Raw genomic sequence first — 23415 nt, forward strand, 5'->3', positions numbered from 1 at the left:
TCTGGGACCCAGTAGTTTCTGAGCGGCGCGCATGCGCTACCGCAAAGCGAGGCGGGAGGAAGCGAATGCGTCTTCCTCTTAGGCGGCGCCATTTTGTGCCCCGAGCTGCCACGGCCGCCGTTGGTGTGTGCGAAGCTTCCGGGCGCCGGTGACAAGGGTCGACGAGGCGTGAGGAGGATGGCGGAGACGATGAGCGGCTCCGGTCCAGTCGTCTCGGAAGTCGGGACGCGACGTCTCAGCGACCTGCGGGTCATCGACTTGAAGGCGGAGCTGCGGAGACGGAACCTGGACACGGGCGGCAACAAGAGCGTGCTGATGGAGCGGCTGAAGAAGGTGAGTGGGGCGCGGGGGACCCGGCCACCGTGAGCTCATGCAGACGCGGGGATGCCCCCTCAGCCCGAGCCCCCTCTCGGGGAGAGCTGTCAGGCCCCCGCGGGGGCCCCGCTGTGTGACCTTGGCCCGTCGCTACCCCTCTCTGTGCTTTGCTGGCCACGCGCTCTGCAGCCGTGCACGTTTAGTTGCGCACGCAGCCGGGTATGCTGGGGAGCACGGGGGTGCTGGACGTGTTCCCCGTCAGCGCTGCCATGACCTTGCCTCTGGAACCGTCCCTTTCCAGCTGCACCTCGGTTTCCTCCCCTGGAGAAAGGCTATCCATCTCCGCAAGGCCCCACCCTGCCCCAGAGATTTTGCACCTCCCTCGGCCGTAATGGGTTTGGCGTGTCTCTGGTTGGGAGCCCCCAGTTGTCATCTTGGGGTGACACTGTGGGAGATGTTGCCTCCCTGTTCCTCTCCATCGCCTCCTGTCTTGACATCCATTTTTTGGCACTTGACACAAAGTTGCATGTGTGGGACCTAGGACCTTGAGGGTTGGGGACTTAAGTGGCAGGCAGGTGGAAGGTGCCAGAATACCCACAAGTGAACAACTACCAGCCTGCTCCTTTCCCTCGCTTGTTTGTTTTTTTCTTGAGACTGCATCTCTTGTAGCCCAGACTGGCCTCAGACTCCTGATACTCCCTGCCTACGCTTCCCAAGCGCTGGGATTGCAGGTGCATGCACCATCATGCCTGGCTAACCATGGCCTTTTGAACTGCACCAGCCCTTTACACTGCAGGATCCAAGTGGCTTCTCCATCATGGTCTCTGTGTGTGAGTGATTGGCTGTGGACATCTGGAGATGAGTGGTCATTTTGTGACTGGTCACAGACTCCCAGTTTTTGATACAACTTCATTTTTATTATTATTTGGTAATACTTGAGTTTTGTGTTTTTGTTATTTCTATTTTATTTTTCTGGTCAGTGCAGGGCAAATGCTGAACCCACAGCCCAGCTGACGTCAGCTGTGCTCCGCCCCTCAGACCCCCTCATCCTTTGTCTTTGGGCTCTTGAGCCTGCAGGAGGAGGGAGTTGTTCTGGGTTCAGCCTGTGTTGTTTTGGAGGCCAGAAGCCCAGTTGGAAACAGATGCCGCCTGCAAGGGCCCATTTGCCTGTCTTATCTTGGAGGCCACTGTTTAGAACAGCTCCTGCCAGGGCCCTTAATAAATAACTTTGTTTTTAAATGTCCACCCTCTCTCCTTCCAGGCAGTTAAGGAAGAAGGGCAGGAGCCTGATGACAGAGTGGACATGGAAGACACAAGCAAGAGGGCCACAAAGAGATGCGCTAAAGGTATCCACCGATCTGAACGCTGAGCCTTCGGAATTCAGGCTGGCTCCTTCTTGCTTGGGGAGTAGCCAGTGTGAAAGGTGCAGGAGGAGCCAAGAGATGCATCATCTGGTCGCCTCACCTGTAGAACACAGTGAGGCTCATATTATTATGGCTGGGCTGAGTGCCAGCCACACCAAGCAAAGTGATGCCAGGGGCCTAGGTTGACTGTGGGGGTCAGGCACCCGGCCTGTTTGTATTGAATTTTATTAATCACATGGGGGATGCAGTGTAGAGATCAGAAGACAACTCTGTGGAGTCAGTTGGCTCCTTGCTCTCCTTGGTTTGGGCCTTGAACTCGGGTCATTAAGCTGGCATGACAAGTGCTTTAATGGCTGAGCCATGTTGCCAACCCCGCCCTGTGTTTTCCCAGTCTCTATAAGTTTGTCTTTTGCTGTGCTGAAAGTGCGTAGGGGGTATGTTTCGGCCCAGGACCTTGAACATGCCAGGCTAGTGCTCACAGCCAATATGTGTAGTGCCAGCTACTTGTAATTTCTTTCTTCCTTTCTTTCTTTCTTTCTTTCTTTCTTTCTTTCTCTCTCTCTCTCTCTCTCTCGTTCGTTCTTTTCTTTTCTTTTCTTTTCTTTTCTTTGACAGGGTCTCCCCATAGTCCCAGTTGGCCTGGAACTCACTATGTAGACCAGATAGGACTTGATCTCACAGAGATCCACTTGCCTCTGCCTCCCACATGTGTATGCCACCCTGCCTGACCGTCTTATTTTTCCTAATCAGTGTCTAATTCAACACCTCTTTAGTTCTTGTGTAAGAAGTGCAATCCAGGGCTGGGGAGGTGGCTCAGTGGGGAGGCCACCTGGGTTCCCAACCCACCCATGGGAAGATAGAGACGATAAGGCAGACAGGAGTGTCTTGGGCTAGCCTTGCATACAAAGCAGGGAGCAGAAATGTACCTGTAGACAGGTGGGAACGACACCCAAGGTTGGCCCTAGCCTCTACTTGTGCACTGTGGCACTTGTAACACAAACACATACACACCAAGACATAAATCAGTAATAAACAAAGGACATAGGGTTCTGTGCTACCAGCACCATGGGAACTCTGAGATATGTTCATCACCCCAGGAGACACCTCATGTGTAACAGTGTCACTCTCCTGTCCCCATTCTGTCTATCCATGGCCATTCCTCTGAGCAGAATCTGGAAATTGACTCCTTGGTGGCCTTGTCAGGGCTTCTTGTAACAGCACACATCTCCCTTTCTCCTTCCTGTGGGTGCTAGGTGTGTGCTCTTGGGTGTGTGGAGCCTAGAGGTCAGCTTCAGTTGTCTTTTCCCCCTCTATCTTATCTGTTTTGTTTTGTTTTAAAGACAGGGTCTAGCCCAGATGGCCTGGAACTCACCATGTAGACCTGGCTGGCCTCAATCTCTGCCCGCCTCTGCCTCCTGAGTGCTGGGACTGGATAGAGATGGGCATCACCATGCTCCACCTTGTCCTTATTTTCTTGAAGGAAGCTGCAGAAAACTCCTGGTTCTCCAGGAACGTATACAGAAATTGGTAGCATTCTTGACAACTGTGGGGGGGTGAGGGGGGGTGCACATGAGTGTCTCAGAGGCCAGAGGTCGGCCTGTGTGTCTGCCCTTCCAGCTTCATCCTTGTTTTTTGAAATTGTCCCCACTTTACCTGGAAGTCACTGACTGAGCTTGCCTGACTGACCAGAACACCCAGCACTGGGATTACAAGCGTGCCCTGCACCCAGCTTTCTACATGGTGCTGGGGGTTGTGTTGAGGCCATTGTGCTCCCACAGCAGATGCTACCCCTGCAGTCGATTTTAACAGCTTCTAGAAAGGCATCTTTTCCTCAGTCCATCTGGCTAATCTAGAATCTGGAATCTTGTTACTTAGGCCCAGGCAGGAGGGTGGCCGATCCCAGGCCATCCTGGGCTATATAGCAGGACTGATGTCTCAAAAACAACTAACCGAGGGCCAGTGAGACGGCTCCGTAGGTGAAGGTGCCGTGGCCAAGCCTGCTGCCCTGAATTGGAGCCTTGGGACCCATATCGTGAAAGAGGGCTGGCTCCCGTAGGCTGTCTAAACTTGCCAAGTGCCATGGCTCAGGGCGCTGGAGTCAGTGCAGCAGTGGTTGTCACATGAGCCTGGGGAAAGCAATATCCCCCAGTGTGATCGGAGGGCACCTGGTTCTCGGCAGAGCTGGGTCTGTCCATCTCACAGCCCCAGTGGCTGCAGGTAGGTGACTGGTTCTCAGAAGACAGTTTTAATGGGTGCTGGGCCAAGTCGACTTGTGTATTTATTTGTCTCTGGACTCGGGGTCATGAGCAGTAGTACTCAATATGTCCCCTTCCAGCTGTGGATGCCTGGGCATGCTGCCTGCATTCTGTGCCATGATAGCAACTCAGTGTCAGCCCAGGTGCAGTGAGTGGTTGTGCTCAGAAGGTGGCTCTAGAGTCATTGGCTCTGGCATTCCAGAACTCAGGAGGCTGAGTCAGGAGTACTGCTGAATGGTCCATGCTGGTTTGGGATGCAGAGTCAAACCCTGCTTCCAAAATACACGTGTTGGGCCCTGGAAGTACTGGCCACTGGAAAGGGTTGTGGATTTTGTGTGGTTTGAGGTCCTAGCAGGCCACTGAGCTCTGGCCTCAGCCTCCATCTGGAGGTTTAGTCATACGCTTGAGGTTTCTTTTGTTTTGCTGGACCTCTCTATGTAGACCAGGCTGGCCTGTATATCCGCCTGCCTCAGGCCTGGGATTAAAGGCATGTGCCACCACACCCAGCCCCAGCCCCATTTTTATTCCTGTGCCTACATGAGTTCCTGTGTACTGCAAGTTTGTGTGAAGTGCCTGTAGAGGCCTAAGAGGGCCCCTGATCCCCTGGAGCTAGAATTACAGGCAGTAATAGTGAGGCACCGTGTAGGTGATGGGGACAGAACAGGGTCCTTTGCAAGTGCTCTCTATTGCCAAACCTTCTGTCCGTGGCCTACCTCCCTGTTTGAGGGTTGCATGATGTGATGGGTGTACCTGTGGTGCTGGCTTGGGGTGCCACAGACAGGAGGGTTCTGGGAAATTGTGTGGTGTCCACTGGCGTTTCCACCCTGCTGCTGTAGACAGAGGCTACGCTGTGCTCTACGATCAGGTGACATCCTGTGCATTGGCAAGTGGTACCCTTGGCATGCCTACTCCATGCTGGTCACAACCCTCAGTTACACCAGAAGGCACCTCAGACATTGCTGGGTTCTCCCATCACACATGCTAGCAAGGGGTACGCACTGTCCCCCATGAAAGACCGAGAATGGCACTCAACCTGTGGCAGACTTTTCCTTAAACAAAGTTGTAGGCCAGGCGTGGTGGCACATGCCTTTAATCCTAGCCCTTGGGAGGCAGAGGCCAGCCTGGTCTACATAGAGAGTTCCAGGCCAGCTGAGACTATAGGGAGATCCTGTCTCAAAAAGACAAAAAAAGAGAGCACTGGCTGCTCTTGCAGGGACCCAGGTTCGGTTCCCAGTACCCACATGGCGGTTCACAATCATCTGTAATCCTCCTCTGGTCTTCACAGGCATTGTACACATGTGGTGCTCTAACATACATACAGACAAAACACTCATAAAAGTTAAAATTTTTTTCAAGAAAGAATTCAGGGAGAGCTGCCAGCTGGATGTCCATTGCACATGAGCAGGTAGCCCAGGGCCTCCAGCATTCTGGGGTTGCACCCATACCCAGGCCACGTCCCAGCCCCAGCCCTTAGTGACATTCCTGTCCAATCTGCTTCTCTGTTGGGAAATGTGTGTTGTGCTGGTCACTCACTTTCTCTTTCTCTTTTGAGGCGTTTGTCTTAGTCTGTAGTGAGTTTGAGATCTTTTGAAGCTCTTATGTGGTCTCAGTGCTCTGCTAGGGCGGCTGAGGTTGGTGGCTTACGGAGACAGCAGCTGGCAGGCACTGTGGAGGGATGCCGGACACCATGGAACTGTGCTGGCCCATCACCCCGTTCCGAAGCCAGCCCCAACTGAACCGTTGTTCTGTAATTAGGACTGAAGACAGAGGAGGGAGGCAACGAGGACAATGGCCTGGGAGAAGAGTCCAGAGATGAGCAGGTGTGTGGGATGCAGGCGCGGGGGTGGCACACCCCCAACTGCAGTTGCTGACACTCATCACTCCCCTCGCAGGAGGATGGGGTCATGGGTCGGCAGAGCTGGCAGGATGGGGATGCCAGGGAAGCGGGCGTGCTGGACAGAACCAACGCCGAGGACAGCAGTGCTCCCGAGCTGGGGGCTGACTGCGCTCTCCACTCCTTCTGTGACAGTAAAGAGTACGTGGCCGCGCAGCTGGGACTCCTTCCAGCTCAGCTCCTGGAGCATGCTGTAGGTAACTTGCAGCCGCGCGTGCGCCAGTGGCCCTGGGGCAGGGCCATCGGGGCTGCCCAGCAGGGAGGGCCCAGCTAGACCCACGTCCTCCACACAGTGTCCAGACCCTGCTAGAAGCAGGCCCCACGTTTAGACCCTGCACAGGTGGCAGAAACCACCACTCTGCCATAGTGCTGGAGCCACTGGACACTGTCAACCAGAACTCGTGTGCACAGGCCGCCAGAGGTGAGACAGAAAGCTGTGCAGGCCAGGAAAGCATTTTCCTGTTCAGAAAATTTTTAAACTCTGAAACACAGTGAACAAAATGCATCTGTCACCTGGCAGTGTGGACAGAGGCTACACAGGACAGTATGTCCACGGGCACCTGCCGTCCTTTTGTGTGGCTTTGTGTGGCTGTCACAGCCTTGTGCTGATTCAGCGTGGCGGTGTTGGTTCCACTATCAAATGAACTCCCAGTGTCCCACAGAGCAACAGAGAGCCCTGGGCATCATTGACCGGCACCGCAGGTTTGCTGGGTGGCCACTAGTCAGGCCGCACTCATATCTAAGAGGGAGGAAAGGATCTTTTTATCACGTCTTGCTGAGTAGCCTAGGCTGGCCTTCAGGCAGCAGTACTCCTGTGTCAGCTCCCAAGTGCTGAGGTGACAAGCATGCACCACACCCAGCTGGGATCCGCCCTATGTTATTTTATGGAAAGATGCACAGCAGGCAGGCTCAACCACCTGCTACTCCAGCACTCAGGAGACTGAGGCAGGAGGATCGCTGCCAGTTGTAGGACAATCTGGGTTACATAGCTAGACTCTGCTCATACTGCAAGACGACTATGGGGCTCATCAGCTGTGAGCATTGGAGCCTTGTGCTGGAGCCCTGTTAACGTCTCCAATACCAAAAAGAACAAAAGTAAAGGAAGGGCTTCAAATCAGTAACTGGTAAAAGCAATGATCAGGTTGAATGTGTGTTTTAAATGGTGTGGCTCAGCAGGGAAAGGTGCTTTGTGTGCAAACCTGATGACCCGAGTTCAGTCCCCGGATCCCACAGTGGAAGATTGAACCAACTCCTGAAAGTTATCCTCTGACCTGCACATGGTGGCACGCCTGCGCTTGCACTCACATGCCTACACTCGCTCTCACACATGCCTGCACATGCACACACCTGCAGTCATGCACACACACTCACAGGCTTGCTTGCACTCACGTGCACATGCACATTTACGCTCTCACATGCCTGCAAACACTGGCGCACACACAGTCATAACAAAGCTCAATGCCGTAGCTTGAGAGGTGCCTACTTGAAGCGTTGATGGATCGAGGCTCAAGCTTGTCACTTTGATTTCTCTGGAAGGCTTGAGATCGGGCGGCTTCATTGTCCTCACTCAGCACACACAGTGGTGCTGTCTCTGCATGATGGCTGCGAGGGACATGGGCGCAGCTTGCTTAGAGAGCAGCCAGGCGCAGGCCATGGTGTCCACAGCTCTGGGCCTCCACACAGTCAGGTCCTGTCTCCTTTTCTAGGTGGGCAAGGACAGCTTCAAGAGCACTCTGGAAGCTTCAGCATCAGACCTTGGAGTAACTGCGGTGAGTCTCGTTGCTGTGCAGTGAGGGACACGTTAGGGAAGGTTGACACAGAGTGAGTGGGATAGAGGACGTGCTGTCTCTTCATCCCATGGCAGAGACCCAAGGGACAGTTGGGGGAACAGATTGATTTGGCTCAGTTTCAGGGGTTCTGGTTCAAGGTTGGGTGTCTGCCTTTGGGAGCAGAGGCCATGGCTACAGCATGGCAGCTCCACTTATCGCCACCAGAGAGCAGAGAGGGTGGAGGATGCTGGGACAGAACAGTCCCAGCCCCTCCCTGTGGTCTGTTCGGGACTGCCCACCATGGTGGGGTTGGAGCCCTTGGGGAACCACTCCATTGCGGATGGCACAGAACATGCACAGAAAGGTGATGAAAGGAGCCTACAGCAGTGCAGCGGGGTGCACTGCACAGTGGGGCCCTGGCTTGGGGCCAGAGGACAGAAACCAACAAAAAGGCAGATGAGCTCAGGAAGTGCCTGGGAAGGCTCAGAGGAATTCAAGGCTGGAATCAGTGTACCGAGTTCAAGGATGAGCATGGAGTGGCAGTGGGCCTGGGACAGTGAGGAGTTTGGTCCCCAAGGTGGAGATAGTCACTGTCTGCTGTCCTCGAGACTGTTGTTAGCAGGGGGACTGTGCCCCCCCCAAGCCCGTGCTCACAGGAGTCACCTCTGCTACTGTTGCTGAGTCATCGGTCGGTCCAGGGTTCAGGGTGAGACTTAGAGGGGTGTGTGGGAACAGGCACAGCCATGTTTGGGGATTAGAGTCTGGCCTGAACTTGGGGTGGGTGTGCTGTGTGGGATGATGGGCACCCTGTCTTCTCTCCCATGCAGGCAGATGATGGCACCCCCACGGAGGCAGGTACTGCTAAGACATGCGTCGCCGCTTTAAGCCGTGTCTATTCCCAGCTGTGTTACATAAATGGCCCAGTGGTGGCTGCTCCAGTCGCACAGGACCAGAGATTGGAAAGCCGCATATCACCAGATCTGTGAGCGTGCAGTGGCGACTTGAGGGCGGTCGTGGGCACATGCTACTCGAATCCAGCCATGCACAGTGGCCGAGAGTGACCCTTGCTCGGCTCGGCCGTGCCACGCACCAAACAGATCTCGTGATACTGCGCCGTAGCTGTGGGATGTGGGCAGTTGAGGCAGGCTGAGGCTTCGGTTGGGGCCGTCACACCAGAAGCACCCAGAAGACAGAGCCGGTGTCGGCATGAAGATGACTTCTCGTCCCTTCTGGACTGTGTGTCCCGTGGACTGAAGAGCCACTCTGTCCTCTGTGGTGGACTGTGGCGCTGACCAGCATTCAAACCTTGGGAGCTGCTCCGCCAGCCCAGCTGCACTTCAGCACCACGGACAGCGCAAGGAAGCGGAAGACGGGGCAAACCCGAAGGCTGCGGCCCTGGTTGTAGGCGGAGTGGGGGGCGCCGCCGGCGAGACTACCCGGTGGCGGGCAGGTGGCACCGCAGCGGGTTTTCCAATCTCTGTGTAGTAGCAGTGGGCGTGGTGGCGGCTGGGAGCTGCTCCGCCAGCCCAGCTGCACTTCAGCACCACGGACAGCGCAAGGAAGCGGAAGACGGGGCAAACCCGAAGGCTGCGGCCCTGGTTGTAGGCGGAGTGGGGGGCGCCGCCGGCGAGACTACCCGGTGGCGGGCAGGTGGCACCGCAGCGGGTTTTCCAATCTCTGTGTAGTAGCAGTGGGCGTGGTGGCGGCGCCGCGCCCGAGCCACACTTGTCGTTGCTTTGTTTCCCTGGTGATTAAACCTTGTGCCATTCTATTCCCGTTAAATCCGTAGAAAATGAGAAAATACTCGACATTTTGGGGGAAACTTGTAAATCTGAGCCAGGAAAAGAAGAAGGTTCGGAGCTGGAGCGGCCCTTTGCCCAGGCCCCGAGTAGCGTGGGGCCGGACAGGAAGGCGGCGGAAGAAGAGGACCTTTTTGAGAGCTGCTGCCCCGCGGAAGAGGAGGAAGAAGAGGAAGAGGAAGAGCAGGAGGAGGAGCAGGAGGAGGAGGGAGATTTAGCTTTGGCCCGCGGCGAGGCCGAGTCTGCTGCACGTGCTCAGACGCGGTGTCAGTGGAGCGAGGCGGACGCCCCGTTAGCGGTAGTGAAAAGGGAGGCGGCGGAGCCGGGCGGAGGCGCAGTTGCAGTTGCAGTTGGAGGCGAAGCCGGGCCAGACCGCGGGCCTGTAGGGCCCGAGGAGCCAGTTGAGCAGAGTAGCGTGGCCGCCGAGCTCGCGGACGTCGCCAGCCAGGAGCTGGCGCGACCCCCGGCTGCCCCGAGCCCTGAGCCGCGAGATAGCAAAGACGACGTGAAGAAGTTTGCTTTTGACGCTTGTAATGACGGCCCTGCGGCTCCTAAAGAGTCCTCAGCCAGTGAGGGCGCTGATCAGAAAACGAGGTTGGTTGTTTCTCAGTCCTAGAGCGACGCTCTCTCCTCCCCATCCACTAGCGCCACGCACGAGCTGACGGCCCCAGACGGCAGCCCGGCTGCCCGGCCAGCTCCACACACACCGCCATCTCTGCGCATTATTAGTGGGTGATTGGATTTTTCCTTGGCTCAACCTCCCACGGTTGTGTTCTTAAATTGTTAACTGTTACCGGCAGCTTAATTGGATTGACTATTAGATCTGACATTGTATTTTTGGGGTCAGGTTTTCCACCATAAGCCAGCAAAGGTGTCTGTCACATTTTTATTTCAGACTAATTTCCTGGTAGGTATTTCGTCTTAGCACATTCACACTTTAAAATTGAGTTTACTTTCAGATTGTTTCCTGTCATGAGTAACACTGGTTTTTGTCTGTAGCTTTTTTAAGGAAGAAAAGGACATAAAGCCAATCGTTACAGAAGAAAAAGGTATGATTTTCCTATGTGCATGCTGCAGTGGGTGATGTTGGGGGACGGTGGGGCCTCAAGTGTCACTCTGTGCCAGCCGCCCCAGGTATGTTTCTAAGAGCCAGCCTATGCGTGAGGGCACCCCAGACTAGTACTGCCAAATAGGGAGGCTTCCACATAGAAGGACCTGTGGTGCACTGAGGGCCGTTCACTCTGGTTGGTCCTGGAGTAAAGAGTGGCAGCCCACAGGGAAAATGCCTGCTGTGTGAGCAGGAGGCTCTGAGTTTGAGTCCTAAATCCCATGTAAAAAGCTGTGAACCTGTGACCCCAACACTGGGGGCAAGCAGGTGGGGATTCCCAGGGCTCAGTAACCAGACAGCCTGGCTCAGTGACCATGAGGTTCACTGTGATCCTGCCTCAAAAAAGAAAGTGTCCAGGGTGTGGTGGCGCACGCCTTGAGTCCCAGCACTAGGGAGGCAGAGGCAGGAGGATCTCTGAGTTCAAGGCCAGCCTGGTCTACCTTGTGAGTTCCAGGCCAGCTGGGGCTATAGATTCCCTTTAAGAAAAGTGGAGACAGTGAGGAAGACACCTGACCTTGACCTCTGAGGTCTACACTACACACATTTCCGCAAGTACAATGTGCTTTTGTACCCAGGCACACACACACACTGAACCTCGAAGCTCCTGGCCACATGCTTCCTCCTCTGTCCCATGTGGCAGTGGTCGTGCTTGCTGGGTAGGCTCTGAGCCTAGGTACCCTGGAAGCTGTCACACTCAGCCTCAGTGACACCTGACCACCTCCCTCTTCCCCAGGCTGCAGGGGCAGCAGCTCCGGAAGGAACTTGTGGGTCAGTGGACTCTCGCCCACCACACGTGCCACCGACCTCAAGAGCCTCTTCAGCAAGCACGGGAAGGTAGGGCTCTGCGCGTCCATGCTCAGGCCTAGAAAATGGTGGTTTCTGCATTCCCGAGCTCAGCCTCCAGTCCTCTTTCCTTCCGTTCTTGCTGAAGATGGAACCTCAGCATAGTGCATGCTGGGCCAGCACTCTGCTTCTGAGCTACGTCCCATCCTCCTTCTTGGTTTTCTTTTTTGTTTAATTATTGAGGTAGGGTCTTGCCGTGTGGCCTTCAGGGCCCTTGTGTAGACTAAGCTGGCCTCAAATGTGCCCTCTGCCTGCCTTGTGCTGGATGACAGACTTACACCACCATCAGCTCCCCTGCCTTGTTTGAACTTCTTTTTAAGACAAATTGTCACCAAATTCTCCAGGCTGGCCGTGAACTCACAGTCTTCATCTTGCAGCCTTTGGGGCAGCTGGGATAACAGGCCTCTGCCAGCAGGCTCCAGGACTGGGGACAGAGCTGAGTGACAGGTGGATCACCCTCATGCAGCATGCACCAAGCCCCAGGTTCCAGACCCAGCATTGCATAAACCAAATGAGCTCCCAGCGCTCGGGAGGTGGAGGCAGGAGAATTGGGAATGCAGGTCCTCTTAGCCATTTAGCCATTTAGGAAGTTAGAGATCAGCCTGGGCTTCTGAGATCCTGTCTCAAAAAAAAAAAAAAAAAAAAAAAAAAAGAAGGGACAGCCTGCTTGGTTTTAACATGGTGTCCTCATGTCCTGGCTCAGCACCCAGGGTAAGCTGGGGAGAAGATTTCGACTCATCTGAACTCTGCTGGGGATGGGGGCACCAGTGGACTCCCAAGGGCTTGGGCTGCTTCCGGCCTGTGCCAGTCCAAAGCAACTGCTGAGGGCAGTTGGCCTTCCTCTCCTGCAGTGTGAAACTACAATGCACCTGCGGGTGAGACACATGGCTAGAGTATTGCCTGTGTGGCAAGAGAGGAGCTCACTTCTCGGGAGAGAAGATGCTCTGTGCTGGCTGAAACTAAGCATGCCTGGGCCTAGTCTTGGAGGCCCTGGGCCCTCTTGCTGCTGGAAGGTCACATGGGAAGGTGGGGACCTGAGGGCAGGGCAGCTGGGGATTATAATGGTGTCCTTTCTCCAGCCATTTTCCTCCCCTTCGTGCGGCTGTCAGTGGGGCGGGTGGTAGATGGGAAGGTTCCAAGAACACAGGACTGAGCGTCCAGTTGGCTGCTTGGTCCTGTTGGCTCCTCCTCCCCTGATCACTGTAGGGAGTGTGCCACCTGGCTGTGGCATGCTGTGTGATGAGAACCAGAGACAAGGGTGGGCTTCAGATGAAATAGTCAAGGATGCTCCCATAAGCTCTGTAGGGGGACAGTGTTGTCTTTGCACCCACTCTGACCCCCAGGGGTAGAAGGCACAAGGCCACCTCAGCCTCTGGTGCCTTTACCCTGCATTTCAGATGCTCAGTACCTGGAGGTCTCGAGGCTCCTGCTGCCCCAGCTCTGTCTCCCTCTGTTGTTCTCTGCTGACTCAGAGTAGTGGCCCCCTTCCCTTCCTCCTTCCATCTGCCTGTTAGGCTCCTGGATGCTGCTGGGCATGTATGTTTGAGTCCTGTGTCTGCAAGTGATGAGCTGTGGGCTGTGTTTTGAATTGGGTGCTTGCCGAGAGATGGGGTATCCACGGGCCCTGTTTCTGAGCCATACTGTGTTCTGGTTCATGGTGGTTGACTTGCTTTAGCAGTTAGGTTTGAAAAAGACTCAGAAATAATGTTCCCTCCCCTCTCAGCTCCCTCCCTCCCTCAGGTCCCCCCTTAGCTGCAGCTGTTCTGACTGAGTTGGTGTTTGTTCTTCAATCCCCACTGTCTTCCTTGCAGCAGCTTTCAAGATCTTTCTCAATCCCTGACTTGGAGTGGTTGTAGAACGCACTTAGGTCTCCTGGGCTTTGTTTTTCCCGCTCCTTCCTTGGGGCCAGGCTGTTGACTTTGTGGTTTGGGTTTTCCGTGGTTTGTGTCCAGGCTCTGGTTCCGGGGCCCCGGCCCTGCCTCCCAGGCCTTGGCTTTCTCTCGTCTTTGTTGATCCATCCGGTAGCTTCTCTTGGTCTGTCTTCAAGCTCCCTCGTACCTTTGGCCTCTGTTGCTCCCATAGGCGTCTCTTTCGTCTGCAGAAATGGAACTCAGGCACTTTTAGGGGTGCCTGCAGCCCTGGGCGCCCCCCTCCCGCCACCATTTCTGCACCTAGCACAGCCTGTGTCGATTTCCCCTCCCTGCCCATGCCCCAGAAAGTCCAGGCATGAAGTTGGGGCAATGTGACTGCTCCTCCTGTGTCCCAGCTCTGCAGCATGCCATGCCCACTGACTGGTGGAGCTGGCAATCCCCTGCCCCACATAGTTCCACCTGCCCTCTGTGGTTCATCACCACAAGGTGGTGTCAGTTCTACTTGATGGAATTCACTAGAACCTGAAGACAACAACTAGTGTGGTCAGGCACTCCACGCCCCAGGAGTCTCTGGGTGCCAGCTGTGCCCTTTCTCTTGGAGGTCGTCGGGGCCAAGGTGGTCACCAACGCTCGCAGTCCTGGCGCTCGCTGCTATGGATTCATCACTATGTCAACATCGGATGAAGCCACCAAGTGCATCAGCCACCTGCACAGGACCGAGCTGCATGGGAGGATGGTGTCCGTGGAGAAGGTGAGGTGCCTGCTCACCCACAGCGATGCTGGGCAGCCACAAGCTTCTGGGTCATTATGTCTCATTATGTTCCAGGTCAAAACCGAGCCCTCTGGGAAGAAGCTGGCGGACAGCAAAGCCTGTGACACTAGGGAAAAACTGCCAAGAGCAGACAGGCTGCAGCCCATGGAGATCAAGACTGAGAAGTATGCTGACATGGCACCCTGCCCTGCAGTCCCCTCATTGCCCTTTTGTGCCCCGCATCTGGCCTAGTTGTGGGGTGACATGGCGCCTTGTCTGTATGCAGAGCAAATAGCACAGGGCTTCCCAACCAGACCCTCTCCTGGGGTAGAGGCCATGTCTTCCTGTTTTGTGTTCAGCACCTCTCATCTCAGCATCGTGACTTTCATGTCCCACAGACCAGGTCCACTCCAACCCTGCACCAGCTACACTCTGCAGCGTTGACCTGGAGGTGGTCGCCTGCACAGTGCCTGGCAGATGCTAGGCTCTGCCACACTGAAATCCCTGTGGTGCCCTGTAGTGCCTGGGTGTGACCCGGTGGCTCAGGACCATTTTTACCCAGGGCTGTGGCTTGGGTTTATAGCACAAACAGAACTGGGTGCAGACCTGGAGGATGCCTGGTGGCTTCTGCCCTGGTCACCATCAGGGCTGCTCTTGGGCAGGTGGGCTCTCATGATGTGTGTGGCGATGGCTAGACTGCAGAAAAAAGCCACCATGCATATATGGCGCTATCAGAAGCGGGGTGAGCTGAGCTGGAGCTCAAGATGAGCAGGCCGTCACGGCCTCATGTATGGGAGCAAGGGAGTCTCCACTCTGTCACCTGGGGCCTGTGCTGTGCAGTAGCCTGCAGCACCCAGGGGCCTGGCCCTGTGCAGACGAAACGGGGCTTGGGCCACAAGTCTGGAGGACTCACGGCTGAGCCCTCATAGGATACCCAGGAAATTGGGGTCCCCTCTTGGGATGCTCAGTTTACTCGTAAATGAATGTAAGAACAAAGACAAGTGGGGGTTGAGGACAGTGTCTTGGCATGCAGGGAAAGGCCCGGGGCAGGTGACCTGCCCTGCTGGGTCACTCCTAAAGGGACCTAGCAGGTATGCTTGCACTGTGTGCCTTTCCTTGAGGCAGTGCCTTATTGGCGTCTGTCTGTGTTACTGGCTGTGAGTGGAGACGCTCTAGGAAGACTTGGCTCTGCTAAGCTCTGGGAAGTTGGGTTTGGACAGTGTGTCGAGGATAGCAGTGGGATTTGCTCCAACCTTCCACACTCCAGTGTGTGATGATGGTGGGTTTTGTGTCCCTCTGTGCTCCCAGCATGATGGCTGGTCTTGGCCTATTTTGACATTGTCTTACTTTGTAATCTAGGTTGGCACTGAGCTCGAGATCTTTTCTTTTTTGAGACAGGGTCTCCTTGTAGCCCTAGCTGTCCTGGAACTCACTATGTAGACCAGGCTGGCCTCCATCTCAAGTGCTCGGATTAAAGGCGTGTACCACTACGCCCCGTGAGCTAGAGATCTTAAACTTCAGCCTCCCCCAGTGCTGGAGGGACAGGTTTACGACTATACTGTTAAAATTGTTTATTGTTAAAGAACTCTTAAGGGTGGATGAGAGGGCCGAATGTGCAAAGGTGCCTTAGTTCAATCCCCAGGACCCAGAGGGTGGAAGGAGAGGAGCAATCGCCTGTGAGCTGTCCTCTGACCTCTACATGTGTACCATGGTGTGTGCGCCCACACATAAGCACACATGGACACAAATTAAGGAAACAGCTGGGTGTGATGGCACACGCCATTAATCCTAGCACTTGGGAGACAGAGGCAGGCAGATCCCTAAGACCCAGGCCAGCTGGGGCTGTGTATTGAGACCCTAACTCAAAAACAACTTTTTAAAAACAGTCTTTGGCAGGCAGGAGTGCTGGCTCAGCAATTAACAACACTGGCTGCTCTTGCAAAAGACCCTAATTCAGTTCCCAGCACCCATATGGCACCCAATGATGGTTTGTAGCTCCAGTTCCAAGGAATCTGACATCCATTTCTGGCCTCTACAAGCATTGTATAACATGGGTGCACTTATATACATGCAGGCAATATACTCATACACATAAAAGTAAAATTAAAATTTTTTTTAAAATTTCTTTAGCTGGGAATGTTGTTGAGTGGACAGAGTGCTCGCCTGCATGCACAAAGCAAAGGGTTCCGTCCCCAAGAGCCCATGAACCGGGCGTGGTGGCACATGCCTGTCATCCCAGTACTGAGCAGTGTAGGCAGGAGTTCAGGGCCAGCCTCAGCCAGCTACACAAGTTAGTCTCAGTCAGTTGAGGAATTCTGGGTATAGCAGCACCCCAGTGCCCTTTGCAGCTTTAGCACATTCTGGGTAGGAGTCTGGAGGCTGATAGAGTGTGGGCACCGGTGTTAAGCTGTCTTCCCATGTTACATTGGTCAGGGTGAGCATCTGTGGAGGCCGCCATCATCCCCTGATAGTCTCACTGTGTGTTAACAGAACTGTGATCAAGAAGGAAGAGGGGGGGGGCAAAAAGCCTGAAGACATCAAAAAGGAGGAGGACCCAGATGAGCTGAGACCAGGTGCCGAGCGCTCTCGAGTCACCAAGTCAGGTGAGCAGGCACTGGCCGCCTGGCAGGTTGAGGGCAGGAAGCACGTTGGCGCAGTGAGGCCCATGAACTTCACTCTCTCCCGAGGCAGGTCTGATGGCACAGGCTGTTCTTCCAGCTATTCAGGATGCTGAGGCAGGGGGATTACAGTCAAGGCAGGTTTGAGCAGCTAACCCAGCTCCTGTCATGAGACCACAACAAAATGTACAAGGAAGACTGAGGACAGGCCGTGCTGGAGCGGACCAGCACCGCAGGAGGGGTTCTGTTCTGCCTGGAGGGACGGGCTTGGGGCAGGCAGAGTGTGGCTGTCCCCGTGTCCCCATCCTTGGGTGGCATGGAGCCGGGTCTGCAAGGGGAAAAGTGCTCAGGTGCAGGGCCACATGCACTTGTGGTCCGCTTTCAAATCCAGTCTCTCAAAGCTGGGACGGTACGTGCCATAGTGCAAATGGGCCAGGCATGGTACTGTGCCGCCATCCACTGCCCACGAGGCTGAGTCAAGAGTGGAGTTGGGGGCATCGTGGTGAGATGCCGTACAGATCCCAGCACCCGTTGCAACCCTTGCCTTTGTTAATTTGTCTATTTATTGCTTATGTACACACCCGTGTGTGTGGTGGCTGGGTGTCCCCTTGAGACACTCAAGACATGTCCACTCCAAGACCTGGGGGCTCCTAGGGGGTGAGGAGTGTGGGGGACTGTCCAAAGACCACACAACCACTGTTTGTTGCGCCAAAAACACTTGGGGGCCCAAGATAGAAACGGCATTGGGGCTGGGGAGTGCACACTCCAGATGCACTCATCTGTGCTTTTCCCACAGGAAGCAGAGGTGCAGAGCGCACAGTCGTGATGGACAGGTCAAAGGGCGAGCCGGTCATCAGTGTGAAGACCACTCGAAGGTCGGAGGACAGGGTGAGTACCACTTGCCCTCGGTGGGTTGGGCGACTATAAAGCCTAGAGGAACCCAGGATGCCCTGTTAAGCACAGAACACATCCTGACAGCCCCTGCTGGGTGCGTTGAGTGCTGGCCTGCTCCCAACCATTCTCTTTCCAGTTGGCTCTGGCCCTGTGCCAGATGAACCAAAGGAAAGGGAAGTAGGGCAGGGCCTCCGAGCAGCGTCAGGACAGCTTTTTACCTGGAAGCCTCTGTCCCGGTGGGCCCTGCCTGTAATGGGGGTGGTGGCCTACTGCCATGGCCCAACCAGCTTCACTGCATGGGCTCAGGGCTGCAGTGCCAGCTCTGTCCTGGAGGGCAGAGTGAGCCTGAGTCCCAAATAGATTCCTAGAACCTCACCGCCTGGAGGCCCCCTGTAAAGAGCACAGCTCCCAGAGGCCATGAGCACGCACTATAAGAACAGCACAGCCTCACAGTCCCTTTCCACACAGCATGCTGCCTCCTGAGTGCTGGGATTAAAGGCGTGCACCAGCATGCCAGGCTGTGGGTGCTGCTTTTTGTTTTGATTTCTTATTCAGATGGGGTCTCAGGTAGCCTAGGTTGACCTCAAAGTTCCTTTGTAGCCCAGACTGGCCTCAAACTCCTACTTCAGCCTTCTGAGTGCTAGGATAACAAGTGTGCACCTCCACGTCTAGTGTTTTAAGACGTGACCTTGGGGTTCTGAGTCTGTGGGTTATCAGGAGGCCCCAGGCTGGGGTTGCTGAGAAGTAGGGGTGTGGCCAACAGCATTTTGTGCCTTTTGGGGAGTTTTTTTTTTGTTCGGGTGTTTTTGTGGTGGTGGCCTTTAGAGGTGGCAGTTAAAAAGTGAAGCAGGCTCAGTCAGCCACCAGCTGTTGGAGCAGCAGGCCCAACAGAGCTCCCTGGAGACATGGGCCACATGGTCAGAAGTGCTACCTGTGGGTTCTGTAAGGTTCCAATAACTTCTGCAGATTGCAGTGGGGCGGCAGGTGGTGCCCAGGGCTAACACAGACCCCCTGCCTTCTGCAGCAACCATTTTTCTGTTTGGGCATTTTTATTTTTGTATGTTTTTGAGACTGGGTTTTGTGTAGCCCAGGCTGGCCTTGAACTTGGAGATCCACCTGCCTTTGCTAGGAGTAAATGTGTGTGCCACCGCGCCCAGTGGGATTTTTGAGGAAAGGTCCTGCAGTGTGTGAAGCGCAGGCTGCTGAGAACTCACTCAGCACAGACTGGCTGTCACTCGAGTCCTGTGCTGGGGTGGGGGGCAGAAATGCATGCCTATGGTCAGCTCTGTGTGAGAGTTAGAAGCAGCTCAGCCCAGATCTCCACAAACTCTGTTGGTTAAATCTCTGAAGAGCCTCCAGCAGTCAGGAGGCTGAGGCAGGGGGTGGTGTGTCCCAGGCCGACCTGGGCTCAAGCCAAGTCCTGGTGACTGAGGTGGGTGCTTGGCTGCCACCAGCTGGAGCCACGTGCAGCTACCTCTCCTCACTTGACTCCTTTCTGGTCTGCAGAGCTCCAACAGTCAGGACCGCAAGTCTGAGAGCCGGGAGAAGAGGGAAATCCTGTCCTTCGACAAGATCAAAGAGCAGCGGGAGCGCGAGCGCCAGAGGCAGCGGGAGCGTGAGATCCGGGAGTCGGAGCGAAGGAGGTGAGCGGGTGGGAGTGGGGCAGCCAGAGGCCTCATCCTGCTGGCTTTGGTGCAGGCCACCAAATGTGCGCGGAGGGAGGCGCCTGGTGCCTGCCAGACTCCGGCATGGCTGTGTCCCTTCTGTGGAGCACACGCCTAGGCCGGCCCGTGGCTGCGGTGACACAGGAACTCTGCTGGCCACGTGTCTGGCCTTCTCTGCAGTCCCAGCCACGGGTTCTGGCTTCTGTCTTAGAGCTCTGCTGGCCACCATCAGAATGTGAGGGACAGTGACACTCCCAGCACCCAGGAAGGCCTGGCCACCAGTCCCACCTGCATGTGTGTTGTGTCTGTGGCCCTGCGTGGGTGGGAGGCAGGACCTGTGGCTGGTGACCACTCGGGCCTTGGGGTTCCTTGAATGGCTGTGGCCTCTGGCCCTGACCACCGACAGCCGCGTGTCTGCAGGGAGCGGGAGCAGCGGGAGCGAGAGCAGCGGCTGGACGCCTTCCAGGAGCGGCGGGAGAAGGCGCGGCTGCAGCGGCAGCGGCTCGAGCTCGAGTGTCAGCGGCAGCGCCTGGAGCGGGAGCGGCTGGAGCGGGAGCGGCTGGAGCGGGAGCGCATGCGTGTGGAGCGCGAGCGGCGCAAGGAGCAGGAGCGCATCATGCGGGAGCGGGAAGAGCTGCGGCGCCAGCAGGAGCGGCTGCGGGCTGAGCAGGAGAGGCGGGCGCTGCGGCTCTGTGACCCAGATGCCAGGTGAGGCCTGTGCCCGCCCCGGGGGCACCAGGTGGGGAATACCAGGTGGACTACTACTGCGTCCGCTCTCTGTGTCCGCAGCCACGCTGTCCTTGCACAGCTGGGCTGCATGGTGGGCCGCTGTTCCCGGCTTCTTGGAGCCTTGTTGACAGGAGGCAGCTTCAGTGAACGCTGGAGTCACTTAGATGCCTGGCCGCACACCCTGGCCACCGCCTGCTCATTCCCTCGGCATTAGCAAAACTGCAGAAGCGAGAGGCAGAGGCTCTGGGTTGGTTCCCAGTATTGTGTCTACACAGGGATCAAGGCCTGGCCACCTATGATAGTTCACTCCCAGCAGCCCCCACCTAGGGTCCAAGACTAGAAGCCGCAGCAGTTGTCAGGGGTCACGATGAGCTCATGACCCCCAGTGAGTGTGGAGGTCACCTGCTCTGTGTCTGTGGCTGGTGTGGCATAACTGAGTTCTCACCCTGCACATAGGAGAGAGGATGCCTACTGGCCGGAGGGGAAGCATGCAGCCCGGGAGGACAGGTACTTCCCACGGCCTGAACACTTCCACGACTTTGAACATCAAGAGCGCAGCCAGTACCAGGGCCACGCCACAGACAGGTCAGTGCCTCACCAGCCTCTTGTAGTCTCATCCAGTGTAGGACAAGTGGGGCCCTGGCCTTCCCATAAGTAGAAGCTCCCTGGGGACTCTACAGGCCAGCTGGACATGTAGGCCAGGCCGCACCAGGACTTCCACACCCAGTCTGCCATGTCCGTGAGGACTCTGCTGCCCCCATGCCTCTGTGGGTGCTGGGCAACATTTCCTGGACACAGGTTATGGGGGGGTGGCCACCTGCCCTGGGCTCCTTGGGCACCCTCCTAGCTGGGCTTGACCATTGCACCCCACTATCCCTCGCTGGAGTCTCTCATACTGCTCTTGGGCTGCCAGCTCCCGCTGCCACCGTCGTCAGCAAGAGCAGGCTGTGGCTGTGTGACCAGGGGACTCAGGTTTGGGGTTCTGCCCTGGTTCCCACATGGCCTAGAGAGAAGCCCTCTGCTGGGGTGCTGCCTTCCCCAGAGCGTGGGAGCAGCACCATGCTTTGCAGGGCCGTTGTGGCTGCCCTGAGCTACCACAGCAGTACCCTGTCCTCTTTACAGGAGGGATGGCACCTGGCCAGCGATGGTCGAGCGGGATGGGCAGGTAAGTGGGGACAGGTGCCTCAGCCTGTGGCCCTGTGCTGGGGTAGGGACAGCGCACTAGCGTTGGGCAGTAGCTCCAGCTTACCCTGGTGTGCAGCCAGGTAGGGTTTCTGGGCCCAGGCTTCTTTCCAGGGACAGAAGACCATGTAGGTAGCCCTGAGCCTCCCAGGAGACGAAGGAAGAAGCAGCCCTGAGAATCCAGCTTGGGTCCAAGTGGTAGGGTGGTCCTGAGTGTCCCCTAAGCATACTGTGTCACCCTGTCAACCTCAGGAAGGCTGGGACTCGTGTGTTAGCAAGGTTCTGGGTGACAGCGAAAGGGTGGGTGGGGTGTGCAGAGGGTCAAGTTCCCTCACTGCAGGCCGACCTTGGGGTGGGGCAGGCAGGGGCCCAACACAGGGATGGTGTCAGCCTGTGGGTTGCACAGGCCCCCAGGAGAGCATCGCCTTGTCCCTCCGGTGCCTTCCAGCACTACCTAGAGGATCGCCTCAGCTTGGACTTTCGTGACGGCTGGGGTGTCTACGGATCCGACAAGAGGATGAGTGAAGGCCGGGGTCTGCCCCCTCCCCCCAGGTGGGTGCCTCTGCGGGAGCCTTGATGGCTTGGGGTGCTCAAGCTAGCAGTCCCAACTTGGGATGGCAGGGAAGTGGGTCCCCTGGGTGTGACGTCCCTTGCCCATCGTGCGGGCCAGGATGCCTGTATCCCCACTGCCCTCTGGGGAAGATGGCAGGTGTGACCTGAGGCCCTTCTGCCTGTGCAGAGGCGCTGGGCTCTGTTTGGTTTGAGGCCACTGTCACTGTAGAGCCCTGGCTAGCTGCTGCACAATCCTGCCTCTGCCTCCAGGTACTCCCTGCTGGGGAGCTGGTACATGGATGCCAGTGTCAGCCTTTCATACCCCCAAATGCTGTCACCTCTGAGCAGCTGCAGCTCACTGCACCCAGACCCCACACCCACAGTCCCAGGCTGCTGCTGGATCCCACACTGTGGCCATGTGTCTGGGTTTCCCTGAGTACGTGTCCTCGCTCCCTCTACACCATGATGTTCCCCTGGCTGAGCACCGTACCATGGGTGTCCCATGTGCCCATTGGTCTGTAAAGTGGACGTGCTGTTTTTGCTCTGGCCGCCATGTGTCTGTTTAGAGTGCTTTCTGTGTGCCAGGGTGGACCCCAGGTGTAGACCACTGACCTGGCTGGGACTCGCTGTGGCTCCTTGGGCTCCAGCGTGTGACAGCTGCCTTGCTGGGTGGCTGCGTTTCCCTGCTGGTGCCTGACACCTACGTTGCCCACTCAGCCACTCATCTTTGAAGCTGTGCCCCTTGGGTCACCTGCCCCTCCCCCTGGAGCCAGAAGCTTGGAGCTTGCATCCTCTTGTGACCAGAGCATGTGGGGCCAACCGTGTGTCACTTTCTGTTTGGCAAAGGGGCAGCCGAGAGTGGACAGGGCATGACCCACGGCTAGGGGAGCAGCAGGTGCCCACATGGAACGGCACTGTGGACATAGGCGCGCCGGGCTATGAGCCTGTGCGGTGGCAAGGTACTGGGAATGGAGGAGGCCAGAGGGGAGAGGCTGGGATGAGGGGGCCCGAGGGACAAGATAGAAATGAAGGTTGGCCGTTTCCCCTGCAGGTGCTGAGCGGGGTCTGCCGGGGCCTGCAGGGCCAGGACACGCAGCGGCGGCCCGGGGCGGTGTGGCCGGGTAAGAGAACAGCGCTGCCGCCTCCCTCCCTCTGCGCTCACGGGTGGCATTGGCATCGGAGTGAAACCCACGGGCCCTGTACCCTGTGCAGAGGGCACCTGCGGTTACCCGGCAGGCTGCGGGCACCAGCACAGCCCACAAGAACGCTGCCTTTGTTCCTAGGCGAGGAGGCTTTGCACATGGTGGACACGCCCAGGGCCACCTGGTGCCCAGTGGTGGACTGGAAGTTGGTGGTGTGGCTGACCAAGACCGGGGCCGAGTCCCGAATCCCCACCCACACCCCAACCTGTACCCACACTTTACCCGCCGCTACTGAGGCCTGCGCTGCTCCGAAGCTACGTGGCTCCGGGTCGGCCAAGGCTGCCAGCCCAGCCAGCTTGCTCAGTGTTGAGCTTGGCTGGTCGGCGTGAACTCACCTCTCCCTGGTTTTTTAATAAATGTGTTTCTGTCCTGCTGTTTGTAACACACCGTTTTTGTTAACAAGACATACCATGTCCCTTGATAAACATCCAGGCTCTCAGGCATGTGTAGGTGGGGAAACTGAGGTACAGGCCCTGCTTTTCTGCCCCAGCTCCTGGATCTGGAGGTGGCAAACTGGAGACCAGAACTGGGGAGTTGGCAGAGACTAGGGTATCCCAGGCCCGCCCCACTGGCCCCCATTGCAAGGTTGGGGGTCAGGACAGGGT

The 23415-nt window shown here is 56.5% G+C and overlaps 1 protein-coding gene across 7 annotated transcripts; it reads left to right on the top strand.

Annotated features, from left to right (window-relative positions):
- Nucleotides 1-125: 125 nt before the first annotated feature.
- On the top strand, nucleotides 126-23192 carry Safb2 (scaffold attachment factor B2). Of its 7 annotated transcripts, none has more exons than XM_008836950.3 (21): nucleotides 126-333; nucleotides 1577-1661; nucleotides 5690-5754; nucleotides 5827-6021; nucleotides 7535-7597; nucleotides 8425-8452; nucleotides 9387-9990; nucleotides 10396-10445; nucleotides 11238-11338; nucleotides 13820-13969; nucleotides 14045-14154; nucleotides 16460-16572; nucleotides 17384-17475; nucleotides 18988-19124; nucleotides 19566-19853; nucleotides 20331-20459; nucleotides 20997-21039; nucleotides 21463-21608; nucleotides 22455-22567; nucleotides 22660-22729; nucleotides 22892-23192. In XM_008836950.3, the coding sequence occupies exons 1-21, from the start codon at nucleotides 178-180 to the stop codon at nucleotides 23043-23045; spliced, it is 2892 nt and encodes a 963-aa protein (XP_008835172.1). In that variant the 5' UTR covers nucleotides 126-177; the 3' UTR covers nucleotides 23046-23192. The 7 variants fall into 7 exon arrangements, with proteins under 7 accessions (XP_008835172.1, XP_008835173.1, XP_029421165.1 ...); XM_008836951.3 differs by having other exon boundaries at nucleotides 21505-21608; XM_029565305.1 differs by lacking the exon at nucleotides 8425-8452 and having other exon boundaries at nucleotides 5827-6025.
- Nucleotides 23193-23415: the final 223 nt, after the last annotated feature.

Source organism: Nannospalax galili, unplaced genomic scaffold (assembly GCF_000622305.1).
Source record: "Nannospalax galili isolate Female #2095 unplaced genomic scaffold, S.galili_v1.0 scaffold77, whole genome shotgun sequence".
In the NCBI taxonomy this organism is placed as follows: Eukaryota; Metazoa; Chordata; class Mammalia; order Rodentia; family Spalacidae; genus Nannospalax; species Nannospalax galili.